This window comes from Leopardus geoffroyi, chromosome D3, assembly GCF_018350155.1.
Source record: "Leopardus geoffroyi isolate Oge1 chromosome D3, O.geoffroyi_Oge1_pat1.0, whole genome shotgun sequence".
NCBI lineage: Eukaryota > Metazoa > Chordata > Mammalia > Carnivora > Felidae > Leopardus > Leopardus geoffroyi.
Window position 1 is genome coordinate 19,442,222 of NC_059339.1, and position 14,558 is coordinate 19,456,779.

The following is a 14,558-nucleotide window of genomic DNA, read 5'->3' on the forward strand; positions in this document are numbered from 1 at the left end:
ATCACTTCCTGCTCAGCCCCAACATACCCTTCTGGGCCCCTCCCCTAGCTCATACCTCTCCAACCCAGGGTCAGGGCAGACATGGCCTGAGGGAGCCCAGCTCCTGCCTTCTCTGCAACCTCTGGCTTTTGGAACTTCATCTTTCCCCACTAATAGCTCTTTTACCATCAGTGTTTTAAATAATTAAACTAGAGCTTTGCTACAAAAGAAACACATGCTTGTGGGAGAAAAAAAAATCAAACAGTGGGAAAGGAAGGTATCAAGTGAAAAATGAGTTCCCCTCTCCATCCCACCGTTAAGCTCCTGTCCCAAACCTCAGAGGCAACCCCTCTTAACAATGTTTTAGGTATCTTTCCAATATTTTCTTAAATGTGTGTCCTAAATGACACCCACATTGGTGTCCTTCTGTGTATTCTGTTCTTCCACTTACTTGCCTTTTTTACTTAGCAACATTCATAGCTTGGACACCTCGCCCTGGCTCCTACAGACCTACCACATCCACCATTAAAGCTATTTGAGTCTCTCCCGTTAAAAAATAAATAACAGAGAGAAAAAAAATAAAAAGTAGGGAAGCACACTCTCCATGGGTCCTTCTGGTTACCTCACTTGCTCTCCTCACCTCCCCTTCATAAGGACCTTCTCTGAAGCCCTCACCTCCCACACCTTCCTCAGCCCCCTCTTCCCTGGGGCCCACTCCCCCACTCCAAACTGCCACCAGCCTTCTGGTTGTCTTTAGCAACAGGAGACAAACGCCTGTCTTCATCCTTCTAGACTTCCCTGTACTATCTGACATTTTGTCCCTATCCTGCTCAATGTCCTTGATACCTGCCTCAGGGCCCCCCATCCTGCTTCCTCACCTCTGGAGTATCATGCAAAGTCGCCATGTCTTCTAATTCCTTTAACAGCAGGTTCTCCAGAAACCCACCCAGGGCCCCTCCCACTCTGCACCCACTCTTGGGCCTAGAATGAGGGCAGTCCCGAGCCCCCTGTGAGGGCCACCTCTACACAGTCCCTGTAGTGGGTTAAACTGTGACTTCCCCCGCCAAAAAAAAAAAAAAAAAAAAAAAAAAAAGATACGTCCACATCCTAATACCCAGAACCTGTGAATAAGACCTTATTTGGAAAAAGGATATTTGCAGATATAACTAAAGATCTCGAGATCATACTGGATTATCCAGGTGAGCCCTAAATCTAGTGACAGGTATTCTTATAAGAGATGCCCAGAGGAGAGACACAGGGAGAAGAGGAGGTAGTCATGTGAAGGCAGAGGCAGAGATTGGGGTCATTCTGCCACAAACCAAGGGATGTCAGAAGCCACTGGAGAAGGCAAGGAAGGATTCTCTCCCACAGCGTTTGGAGAAGTGTGGCACTGCAGACACCTTGATTTTGTACTTCTGGTCTTTAGGACTGTGAGAATAAATTTCTTTTGGTTTATGCCACCAGTGTGTGGTAATTTGTTACAGCAGCTCTAGAAAACTAAACAGCACCCCCAATTCAACTCAGCAGCCTTCCCCAAAGCTGCTCCTCATCAGATGAATGAAACAGCCATCTGGGGGTCGAAGCCAGAAACTGGCATGATCCTTCCCTCCAAATTCTTTGAAGACTCCCACCACCATTAGGACAGGTTCTGCTGCCTTAGCAGGGTGTACAGAGCCCCTGGGTCCACCATGGTCACTTTTGCCTTCTCCTCACAACATTCTACACCTCCCTAAATGAGCATGTTCCCTGGTGTCTGGGCCTTGACAAAGGGTACCTGAGCCCTTCCTGTCTCCAAACCAATTTCTCCATCTCCCTCAGGATACAGTGCAAGCATGATGCCCCTGAGAAGGCTTCCTAACCCTCCTCCAACCCTGCATACGTACACTCTCTCCAGCTCAGCTTGCATCTTTCTCTCACAATGTAGGGCAACCATCAAAAGACAGAAAGCCCCTCTAGGACGGGAACCATGGCTTACTTATCCTTGTACTCCTAGTGCCCAAGACAAAAAACCACACACAATAAATGTTTGTTACATGAATAAATTCTTCTTGGTTCTGGCTGTCTTGAAATTGAGAGTCCATGTTCTTTGGGGATTTCATCTGGCTAGCCCAGGCAAAAGCCCATTCACTTAGCAAACATTCACTAAGCATCGTCTCTGTGTTTGACACAGCAAGTAACTGCGAGAGAAGGTGAGGTATGGAACACAGTTGGAAGTCCAGAGGAGGGGCTGAAGACTCAGGCTCCACCCAGGCCTTCACAGAGGTGACCAGAAACAAGTCAGGTTATGAGGAGTGAGCAGGGGTTTAAGTGGAAGAAGAGTTTTTAAATGACTAATAATTTTCTATCTTTAGTTCGCAATCCTGTGCAGAGCCAAATCCCACCCACCTGCAAGGACTGAGCAAGTACAAAGGTTTATACCCTAGGGGCAAAGCCTGGAAGGGCTCAGTGCTGAGTGGAATAGAACACTTCGTGAACAGTTACTGCAAGCCAAGTCCCAGGATGAGGCCTAGCTGTTGTTGTTCAATAGACGTCGGCTACCATTATAATCCCTCCCCATAGAAAATGCCTCTTTCAAGGTAGTCCTTATCCCAATCTCTAGAACGTGCTCCAGCCAGTCACCTATAAGAGACACTTATTTCTCTTTTCCTAAGATTCTTGTGCTTTACCTCTCCCTGACACCACAAGCTCTCTCCATTTCTTTTCCTAGAAGAACATGCCCACCTCATCCTTAAAACAAACCTATTGTCTCACCATCCTGAGACCCTTGATTAAGATACCTCTGGGAGCCTTAACGCTAAGAGGCTTCACACTTTGACAGGTGTGACAGGAAAGTAGTAGTCCAGCACGATTTCAGGAGGGACCTTGAAGTTCACCCAGTCCTAGGTATCCCTCTTTGGGTAGGAAGAGTCCTTTTTGACCGAGTTCTCTACCACTCCTACCCCCAAAGGCAGTTGTTCTACCTTTACCATCCACTAGCACTCTTAGATGTGAGATCTGCCCTCCCCCATCCCCTCCCCCCGTCGTAACTCCATTGGAGCCAGTGGCTGGGAACCACTGATCCAATCAACATCCTTGAGTTTCAGGTGAGTCTATCAGGTTCCTGCCTCAAGGTCACTGCCACAAGGTCAGGAAGCACATGGTCTGGCTGGGTGGGGTCAGAGAGACCACCAATGGGCTAGAAAGTGGAAGGACATTAACTCAGGAGCTGTATGGGATCAAAGTTTAGATTTCATTCTAAGAGCCATGGGAAACCCGTACAGAGTTTTAAGCAAAGGAGCCAACAAGATATGATGCACATTTTCTGGTTGTTTTGAGTAAAGTGGACCAAAGAGAAACAACAGTGAAAGGGAAAGCATCTTCCAGCTTTGTATACACAGTGTCCAGCAGTGCACTAACCTCAGAAGGTCCTAGTGATGCACACAACTGGCTGGGAATGGGAAAACATTTGCGCCGAGTGTGGTAACTAACTCCTGTGGCTTGCCAGTGGGAACAGTTCCTTCTCCAATTAGATTCAGCTGGCCTCTACCTCCAAGGATCTGCCAAAGGCCCAGTAACTGCAGGAAGGGCTGGGACTGGACAATCAGCTGACCTACTGGGGGCTCTGGCTGGAGGCACTGACCCAGACAGACACCCAGGGTACAACCCTAGCTCTTGGGAGGAAGCTGGTCACTGGAAGTAGGGAAGGAGAGCCAGGTAACCACAGAGAAAGCCACAGAGAGTAAAAACCTGACCTTTCCCTCCCAGGTTCTTTTCCCTTCTGGGTGCTGGGCAACAAGGAGAGAAATGGCTTGTAAAGGTCACTTGGGGGTTGTGCAACCCCTGAGAGGCCCAGAGATGTCACATCTAGACTTCCTAAGGTCTCTGCTCACCAACTCAGATCTTCATTGCCCCCTCAAGAGTCCTTCAGATCCTGAAGCACTCTCCCTGGTTCCCCAGACCCACACTCGCTGGCCCCAAGGTCTCCCCACCCCAGCCTCTAGGCCCCAGACCTGGTTTCCTTGCCATAGAGAATGCGTTTCACCTCCCTCAAGTCTGCGGGTGGCAGGTGCTTCTCCAAGCACTGCTCCAGAGACTCCCATTCAGGCCCCTCCATGGCCGGAATCTGCAAGCGCCTAAGTCCAGACTAAAACCGCCTACCCTTTGCCCCCAGAAAGAAGAGAAGGAGGGGCCTACAACCAGGTTCGCGCAAGCGCTCTCCCCTCTACACCCTCATCTTGGGCCCCTGCAGGGCTCAAATGAGGACACGCCTCCTCCTCGCGCCTCCACGGCGCGCAGCCAATCAGCGTTCCAGGGCGTCGCGGGTGGGACTGCCCCTTGCCCCTCGCACCTCCTCCCGCACGCGCCAGGACACGCCCATTCCACGGGCCGACCTCCCCAAGCCCTCGCGCCTCGTCAGCATGCAGCTAGCTGTCGCTGCTTCCTCCCCTGCGGACTTCGGAGGGTCCCCAGGACCGTTGTGTTGCCCTCTCACACTCTCTCGCTGTCCGGTTCCTACCCAGAGTTGTGGGGCGGGACCGAGAACCCGAGAGGCGATGAGGGAGGCCCGGCGCGGCCTCTCGGAGGCAAAGCGCGGTCTGAGGGAAATGCCTGGCAAGTCCTGTCGGACCCTCGCGGGACCGGTTCCCACCGCAGCCGGTGGGCAGGGCTTCTCCCCGCCCGGAACTCGTTCTCCGGTCCGCTGAATGCAGACAGCAAGCCGGGCCGGCCCACCGCACGGGACTGCGGAGGAAGGTACGGGACGAGTTTCAGTGTCCCAAAGGCAGTGGCTGCACTCCCGTCTTCCAGTGTCTCGTATTTGTGAGGACTTCTAGCCCCCACGAGGGGCCAGGCTGGGAGCCACGGCCGCGCGCGCCCACCCGAGCTTCGGGGTCAGAGCCCCGGCAGCGCTCATAGCTTGAGCGAAGGGTCGAGTGATCCTGTGCGCTTTCCTGGCGTGAATACTGCAAAATGCTGGGTCCCTGGGCGGCGGCTCATCCGCGGGACCCTTGGGCCCCCTCTGAGCTCTGCCGTGTGCACTGGTTGCGCCCGCAGGGGCACTTTTCCTGGGAGGGGGCACTTTTGCCTGAGAGGATAGGGGTGAGGCCCGTCTCACAGTTCCCGATCCGGAGAGTGCTACCCCTCAGGAGCCAAAGAAGGTCCACTTTTCAGCCCAAGTGAGAATTAGGACAGAGCAGCTCAACTCTGGTGGTGAAGCAAGTCGGCCCAATCGTGGTTAAGCAACTTGCAAACCTTGTGAACCTTGCAAACCTGAAAGTTATTCAGACATTCTGGCCTGCTGTTGCTTTATCTGTAAAATAGGAAAACAACTACCTTGCAGGGTTGTTTAAAAGTAAGATAAGATAAGCACAAAAGGAGCTAAAAGTAGGGGCTGTAGACCAAATGCTTTAGATATTTTATATAAGTCGCTAACACACAAGTTGTGGCCATTGTTTTGATAAATGTTAACTGACACTTCCTAGTATCTGATGGCGCTCCCTTTTCAAGAATGCAAACTTTGGTTGAAGGTTTTGTTTTTTTTTTTGTATATAAGGCTCTGAGATAAGGACAATGCACAGAGAACAAGACTAGTACTTTTTCTTCATGGTTTAAGGTAGGGACAATTTTGTGAATACTGAGATAACAGCAGATTTAAGTAATTTGATGTGAAAAAGATAGAAAGTATGCTGTGGAGTTAAGAGGAAGGGGTGATTTCTGGCCTAGAAAGGGACATTGTTTAAGGCCGAATGGAAGAGACCTCATTACCGGCTCAAAATGCCTCAGAAGAAACCTCACACACACACACACACACCACTTCTCAGGCCTGTTCTTATCTTTGGTATGGTATTTCTTATTTTAGTTAATGGCCTCACTGCCCACTCATTTTGCCAAGCCTTTGGGAGTCATCCCCAACTCCTCCATGTTCTTTCTTTCTCCCGCACAACCAAGCATCAAATTCTGCTAAATTTATCTCCTAAATTTTGATAAAATCCTTCCCCCTCCCACCCCGTACCTATAATCATGTCAGCTTTTGCTTGACTTGTTGCTAGTCTTCTAACTTATCCTTCTACCTCTGATGTCTATCCCTAGTTGTCTTTCTAAAACTAATATCTTACCATCCTTTTTACCTTCACATTCAGTGTCTCCCTACCTGGAATGACATTTTATCAGAAGATAGAGTTTGTGAATTCCTGCTCACCCTGTAAGATGCAGCTCAAATATCGCCTCGTCTGTAGTGTCTTCTCCAATTGCTCTAGGAAAGGTATAGGCTTTGCTAACCTTTTATGGATATCTCTATTAGAGCATTTATCAAAAACTATTGTGTGATTATTTCTGAGCTCCAAGCAGGAACTGGGTCTGATCTACTTTTGTGTCTACAGGGCTCTGGCACTCAATAAATGACTGGTGAAGGAATTAATTCTGATGGGATCAAGGACAGATTCATTAAGGTGGTGACATTTGAGCTGGACCTTGAAGCAGAAGTAGAAACTATTATTATTAGTTAAATTGCTTAATCCATCTTTCCCTATTGTTCAGTGACAGGTCATTCACACTAGGTCATTATAAACCAGGATTTCACAAATACAAAATGCTAACTTGAGAAGGATAAAAAAGTATCATATTTAAATTTTTATATTTGCCTAATTTATTTTTCACTTTAAATAGATACTTCACTAGATCCTTCTGTGGTAATCATTAAAAAAGACTTTAAGCTCTGCCCTAGTTTCTTTCTGAAATACCTAGCCAAGTCCCAAAGGTTTTAACTACATGCAAGTGTACTAGAGTGAGGGACTCCTCCCTGTTTTGAAGACCATCTCTTTTTGTGGCAACATGGTGTGGTTTATGGATATATAAGCATTTGAGTTTATACAAACTTGAACAGGAAGAATGGAATATGCCACAACCTCAATATGGTGGTTATCTCTGGAGAAGGAGGTAGGGGAATGGGATAGAGGAATGAGCATTATCTGCTGATATATAATATTTAATTTTAAATTAAATATGTTTTAAAAAATATTTGAAGCATTAAAGCGCCATTTCCTGTCCAAAAAAAAAAAAAAAAAAAAGATTGGTAGCATATGATATTAACATTTTAAAAATCTGGGTATTCGTTATTATGCTTCTCCTTATACTTGAAATATTTTATTAAAAGTTATTTTATAGAAAAGAGAGCCTTAGACCAGAGTCAGGAAATCTACAGGTTAGTTTGGGTTCAACCTTTACCTCAGTTTCCCTGTTATAAGAAAGGTAGGGGAGGGGAAGAGGCTGGGAAGACAGTTTACAGAGATGAACTAAGCCTTTCCTAATTCTAATAAAATATGATCCTAATATTTACATGCTTATTTGTGACAGAAAAAGTTCATTATAGAGGCTGGTTTTATGGAAAGAGCACATTTGTTAAAAATGTATTAGTGTCTGTTTTTAGGTGTTAATTTTAAATTTACAATGTGCGTTAATTTTAATTCTTTTTTTTTTAAATTTTAGAGAGAGGATGAGCAGGGAAGAGACAAAGGGAGAGAGAGAAAGAGACAAAGAGGAAGAAAGAGAGAGAGAGAGAGAGAGAGAGAATCTTAAGTCTCCCCACTCCCATGCCAGGCTCGATCTCCCAACCATGAGACCATGACCTGAGCCAAAATCAAGAGTTGGATGCTCAACCACTCAACTGACTGAACCACCCAGGCACCCCCAGTTAATTTTAATTCTTAAGGAAAGTGTTGAAGGTAGTGTGGCCTCTGCTCATCAACATTTGAAGGACTAAAATTTTGTGATAATCATTGGTGAGCAATCCTTGCAAAGGCCATGACACGGAGATCCCACCTGTCCTCTTTTCTCCTGTGAGCCAGAGGCCTGATGATGCCAGCATTTAGCACTTTACAGCACACACAAGCTTTTGCCTCTTTTTGTCCCATTTCCTCCTCCCAGTAATACTGTGAACTATGGGGCAAGTGTTCTTGGTATTTGTCAGATTTCCGAATTAAATGTGACACTTAGTAGAAATGAAAATATAGGAGATAATATTTCACTTGTAGTCATGGGAGAAAAATATCTGAGGTGACCCGATTTCTTTTTTTTTTTAATATTTTATTTATTTTTATTTTAGAGAGAGCAAGAGAGAGGGGGTAGAGGGAGAGAGAGAGAGAATCCCAGGCAGGCTCTATGCTCAGCACAGAGCCCAACACAGGGCTCAATCCCATGACTCTGGGACTGTGACCTGAGCCTAAATTAAGAGTTGGACACTCAACTGACTGAGCCACCAAGGCTCCTCGAGGTGACTTGATTTCTAAGTTACTTTCTAAAGGTCCAGTTTCTGTGTTCCATTGTCTCTGCATGGTGTTCCTTCAGCTCATAAGTCACAGTTCTTTGTTTGCTAGGGTTCATTTTATCATTATTATTATTATTATCCTTGTGTAGACTTAAGTGTCTCACATGAAAGAGTTTTGGAATAGTACATCCTAGCTAACTGAAAATGGATTTTGTAGCAGAGCAGAGCCAGCTCAGCCAAAATGGTGATTTAGTAAGTTTCTTTGTCTGCCTTTAGTGGCCTGAACGTTTTCTCTTTTGTTTTGCTTTATCCTTTGTTTTACTTGCTTCTTCTCTCTTGACTAGCCATGTTCTTCCCTGCAAGGCCTTCTTTACTCATATTAAATTTGCATAATCCACTTTAATGTTAGTTGACCAACACTAAAATGCTCTGATCAACTCCATTTTAGTAAGGGACTCTTCAAACTCTGTAGAAGGAAACTGTGATGGTGGAAGTATCAGGAGAGGCCTTGAAAGAAATATTTAGATCAGGAAACCACATCCCTCAGATAACGTCATTCAATGGCCTCGATTTTTTTCTGGAATCCGGCCTATCTGATGCATCTTTTCCATTCCTATTGCTACTTATACATTCCTTGTACAGGCTTTTATCATTTCCTAAATTACTTCACCCAACTCATAATCAGTCTTTCTGCCTCTCAACTTCAATTTCCCCCTTGGCCTTGATTCCCAGTGATCTGTTTTTCAAGAGCACTCCATTAGTTTAGTCTGAAGTCCAAGAGAGCATGGAATAAAGCCCGTGATTTGACCTCATTTCATGCTGTTACTCTTCCCTACCCTACACTTTGGATTCCAGCATTGTCAAACTGCTTCTAGTTGTACATTTCGTATCGTTTCATGCCTCTGTCTTTGTTCAGCTCCTTCTTCACTTGTATAGTTCTTACCCAAACCTTAAGATTCAAGTATCTCTTCAATAAAGCCTTTGCTGGCTCCTTCAGGCTTACCTAAGTTCCCATTTCTGTATTGCCATAATATTCAATCTGTTAACTTTCTTGAGGATAGAGGTATGACATTTCTTTGAATCTACAGAGCTTCACATGTAACTGGAGCTCGATAAATGATTGTTGAACCAAATCGAACACCATATCAGTATTTATAAATGTTTATATTCACTTGATGAGTCCTTTTTACATATATAAACTCAGTACCTACTTATTTAGTCTGCTTTTTGAAAAGACCACAATTGGCTGTAGCAGATTCATAATCCTCTTCTTTCAGTAAGACTCTCAGCCTTTGCCCCCTGATCATCTAGGATACAAGTAGTCCAAATCCTGAGTGGCAACAACAGTAGATATTGGGGGAGGGAGTCCATCCTTGGGGGCTACTTCATATAGCAATGTTCTGTTTATGGGAAGTTGCTGGTTCAGTATGTCATAGTTCATCACTCTCTAATTAGTCTCCTGGTTCATATTTCTTTGTATTGAGAGTTTGGTGGGATCCTTGTCCATAACATTCTTGAATTATAGATAATATGTTTCAGATCCCATTTTCAGAAAGTCCTAGCTATAGGTAACAGACAGCTGCCTACTTGTATTTTGAGAAACAGTACAGTGTAACAGAAAGAACATTCAATTGGGTATATAAATAGGTTCTAATCCTGGTTTTGCTATAATTGCAGCTTTAGGTGAATTACTTGATAGCACTTCCTAATCTGTTAATTTAAAGATAGTGGACTAATTCTCAGAAATTCTATGATTTCATTATTGCTAGAGCTTGGCATCTCTTAAGTATTGTAATAACTGCTTTCATTGAGGCTCCCCTCCCCTCTTTTTATGTGAATGGTGAGGGCAAGTAGAGCACATGTTGTCTAACACCTGGAGGAGAACTCCTCGGATATTAGCACCTTAAGGCCAGGACTGGGCCACATTTATATTGGAGTGCCATGGGTACAGTGGGGGCTGCACTGGACTTGGACAACCCTTGGACAACCCAAGGACTTGGGGTTCAACCCTGGTTCTATACTTTTTTTGTCTATGTAACCATAGACAAATCACGCCCTTTCTGGGCTTTAGTTTCTTTACTTATAAATGAGAATAACAAGGGGTGCCTGGGTGGCTCAGTTGGTTAAGTGTCCAACTCTTGATTTTGGCGCAGGTCATGATCTCATGGTTTGCGAGATTGACCGCATCGAGCTCTGTGTGCTGACAGCGTGGAGCCTGCTTGGGATTCTTTCTCCCTTTCTGTCCATCCCCTGCTCATGCTGCTCTCTCTCTCTCAAAATAAGTAAACTTAAAAAAAATGAGGATAACATCCATTCCACTTCCTTTGATTTGAAACAAATAAGCTAAGTTGAAAAATCTTTAAAAATCTATACAGGAGCACCTGGGTAGCTCAACTGGTTAAGCATCCAACTCACAATCTCAGCTCAGATTTTGATCTTAGGGTTGTGAAGTCAAGCCCTGCGTTGGCCTCCACACTGGGCATGAAGCCTACTTTAAAAAAAAAAGAAAAAAAAGGAAGAAAATCTACACAGTGTTATCTCTGTAAGATAATTTTTTTTTTTAATTTTTTTTTCAACGTTTATTTTATTTTTGGGACAGAGAGAGACAGAGCATGAACGGGGGGGGGGGGTGGGCAGAGAGAGAGGGAGACACAGAATCGGAAACAGGCTCCAGGCTCTGAGCCATCAGCCCAGAGCCTGACGCAGGGCTCGAACTCACGGACCGCGAGATCGTGACCTGGCTGAAGTCGGACGCTTAACCGACTGTGCCACCCAGGTGCCCCTGTAAGATAATTTTTAAGATAATTATTTTTAATAAAGGAGAAGGGGTTGAATATAATATTCCCATGGGAAATCATAAATATACTATCCTTAATGTGCTGGATACTTGTCCTTGAGGTGTTTTTCCAGTGGTGATAATGCCTTTGCACTGAATCATTTATACTCTTTCCACCAGTTCTTCTGTTGATGAATAGTAAACATTTTAATGATGAGTAATTTTTGAGGAAGGCTGCGCTTTGAGGTCATGAAATAAAGCAACGCTGACTAGCCTAAGCTGAAATCCAGTACATGAACCATCACTAGTTTGTTAATCATTTAGGCTAGCAAACTAAGCACAGACTTGCGTATCATTAGGAATGCAAAATCCCAAGTTGACTTTTTGGGACCCAAATTTCATGAAGTATCCATGTGATAAATAACCTTTTCTACCTCCTTCCCCCCCCACCCCGAAACAATTGCATAAACATGCAGTAGGCTTAGCAGCAAAACATGTGGCGTTTAGAGATACTCAGTTGTCTATAAGCTCAATGTGATCCAACAATGTGGCTGCCACAAAAGCTGTTAAAGCCTTAGGCTGCATATTGAGAGGTGTAGTATCTAGAGCACACCTGAAATTTATCTAGCTCTGGGCTAGATACAAAGCATGTAAATCATCTTGAATACATCCGGAAAAGAAAGAGTGATGTTGGTGAGAACATTTAACAATAACAGATAGTCAAAGGCACTGGGAACATTAGCAAAAAAAAAAAAAAACAAAGTCAGGAAGAATATTGTCACTTTATTCAGATTATCTGAAGGTGGCCACATAGATGCATATATATTTGTTCCATTTGGCCCTAAGGAGAGGAGCTGGAGTCAATGGATAGAAACTCAGGGAGGCATATTTCAGCCCAAAGCAGTTATTTCCAATAGGTGATCCAAAATGAAACAGGCTACCTCTGCAGACAATTAGTTCTCAGTGATTCTGGGTGTTCAAGTACAGTCTAGATGACCACTTGGTGGGAGTATTGTAGAAGAAAGGCAGTCATCAGATGGGTAGTTGAACCACATGGTCCATGATTTGTGTATATTGCTTTAACATGAACGAAAACAAAACAACTTAGGCATATTAAATCCAAAAAAGCATACACAGACCATAGAATAATACAAGACAGCTTGGTATCTGAAGAAGAGAAAGTCAACAAGTGTGTTTTACTGAAGAATCAGGTGATGAGAAGATTTTATTATTAATAGTAGTAGTAGTAGTAGTGTATTTGGTTTGGTTGTTTTTAAAGGAAGGACCATTTTTATTGCTAGTGTGAGTGGACCTAGATTCTAGGACATAATAGTGACTGGAGTTCTGGTCACAGAATCAGAGGAAACAACCGTCTTGCGGTTTTAAAGGTAATTTCTTTCTTTCTTTTTTATTTTTTTAGTTTACTTATTTTGAGAGAGAGAGAGAGAGATGAGGGGAGGGGCAGAGAGAGAAGAGAGAGATAGAATCCCAAGTAGTCTCTGCACTGTCAGTGTAGAGCCTGACGTGGAGCTCGAACCCATGAACCGCAAGATTATGACTTGAGCCGAAGTTGGATGCCTAACCGACTGAGCCACCCAGCTGCCCCCATAAAGAGTAATTTCAACTTGGAAATGGTTGGGGCTCAGAGTGGAAAAACACTATCTGGGGGTTAAGAGACCAAGCAAGTACACAGCTATACACACAGCCTATGGGTGAACCAAGTATACAGAAAGAATTAGATATTTGTGAAGCCAAGCCAAATGCATTTGTGTTCTGTACTTTATTTGCCATCTTAGATACTGGTATCTCAAAATCCTAACACTGAAGCAAAGTAGATTTTGTGCTCTGAGAGGCTGTAATGTGTGCTAATGATCCATCATGGAGGGCTTGCAGTACTGTTATAAGATACCAGTCTCTGCCCCACCAGGAACCTTACCACTGGCAAGTCCTGCCCTTAGTCCCAGGATCTGAATCCTACTTCATATCTCAACCTTGCTGCTAGCCCTGCTTGAATGAATGCCCCAAATTAAATAACTAGTCTACCTGTTTGAGGCATTAAGCCCTCCTGCACTTCAGCTCAGTACTTGAAACTACATTTTTTTTCTTTAAACTCAGGTCTTTCTCTGGCATCTCAGTCACCATCCCCTTTTAAATTTGGCACTGCCAAAGACTTGAATCTAGATTTTGAGTCTCACTCTGGTTGCTGAGCCCTACTAGTTCTTGCCAGACTCTAACATGATCTACTGCCTTGACCACCAACTGCTAAATCTCAAGTCCCCAGAGCCTTATCTTTGGGTCTCTGTGGTTGCTGTAGGTAAAGGCTTCAGTTTGCTAAGAATCAGGGCCCCCTTCATCACCATGAGCCTTTCTTACCATCCCAGGTTTCTCCCTGATTAAGGGAGTTGGTCTGACCATGCCAGCTACACTTGAGGAGCCAAACCAATACTAGCCTGTGCTGGAGCAATCCATAGAAGCCCATCTTCCATACTCAGCCTCTGTAGCTACTAGCCAACAAGAGCTTCCTGTACCTGGTATCATGTGTTCTGCTGGACTTTGGGGCTGTGCTTCTGGGCTCCCCAGCCCTATCTCTGTTAACCTAATAACTGGGTACTTTTTCTGTCTGGACTTTAAAGAGTTAGTTTTAGCAGTCCATGGAGAGCTGTATAGCTTGTCTCACAAGGATCTTAAAGGTGCTTAATATTTGTTCTCTTCATTGGTTAGTTTTATAAACATGTGTTGAATGTTCCAGACATTGTGCTAGGCACTGGGGTGAAACATGAATAAGTTTTGGTGCTTGTTTTCACCATCATAATACTAGCCATATAGAAATTTCTGGAGCACCTGCTATGTACCAGGCACTGTGGTAGGCCTCTAAGAGACAGACTTTATAGGGTATGGAAGGTGAGCTGTAACGGGGCAGGAGGAAAAGCTGGGTAGTTTGTATTATATACATAAGGCTCCAGTGCTTGATAAACAATAGCTGTGTTTATAATATTATGTGATAACATTACTGAAAGTGCCACACAGGTCCAGAGGTGGGAGAACAAACATCTGAGCCGGAAGGATGTGTGGAGGACACAGGAAGGTCAATCCAAAAAAAGAAAAAGCAAGACTGCAAGCAGAAAACGGTGACCATTGCAGAGTAGCCAGTCTGTCTGGAACACCAGAGTAGATAAAGCATTGCGCTGCATCAGTGTATGGAAAGATGTCTGGAGAGTTCTAGATAGATGTGTGCTAAAGAGAGATTTTAGCCATGAAACCATTAACCATATTCACAAGAGAAAATGACTGCGTGAAATTGTAAAAACCGGAAGGATCAGACAAGCCTGAAAATTATCCAATTAAAGGAAGGAAGATTGCAGACTGCTTAGTCACCTGAAGAGAGAGAGTAGACCTTACAAAATGAGAGGAGATGATTACATCACTTAAGTGAGCATTGATCAACATGGTTGGCAGGACAAGTGGAAATGTTTTTCTCTTAAATAATTCAAGCCTGCTGGCTTCCAATTCAGTTTAAGATAGTATAAACGTCTGCTATATATAAATGTGTATGGCATTCCAGTG

At 44.3% G+C, this 14,558-nt stretch overlaps 1 protein-coding gene and 1 long non-coding RNA gene across 3 annotated transcripts in view; one reads left to right on the forward strand and one right to left on the reverse strand.

The window, feature by feature from the left end:
- The window catches only part of UPB1 (beta-ureidopropionase 1), a 29,459-nt gene extending 25,338 nt beyond the window's left edge, over positions 1-4,121 (reverse strand). The window contains exon 1 of one of the 2 annotated variants that reach the window (XM_045457712.1): positions 3,969-4,121. In XM_045457712.1, coding sequence (XP_045313668.1) covers positions 3,969-4,072 — 104 coding nt within the window. In that variant the 5' untranslated portion in view covers positions 4,073-4,121. The remainder of the gene's footprint in view (positions 1-3,968) is intronic. The other variant, XM_045457713.1, reaches the window with a different exon arrangement.
- A 77-nt stretch (positions 4,122-4,198) lies between these two features.
- LOC123587465 overlaps positions 4,199-14,558 on the forward strand; it is a 52,182-nt gene continuing 41,822 nt past the window's right edge. Inside the window, exon 1 of the long non-coding RNA XR_006707335.1 lies at positions 4,199-4,710. This is a non-coding gene — a long non-coding RNA (uncharacterized LOC123587465). The remainder of the gene's footprint in view (positions 4,711-14,558) is intronic.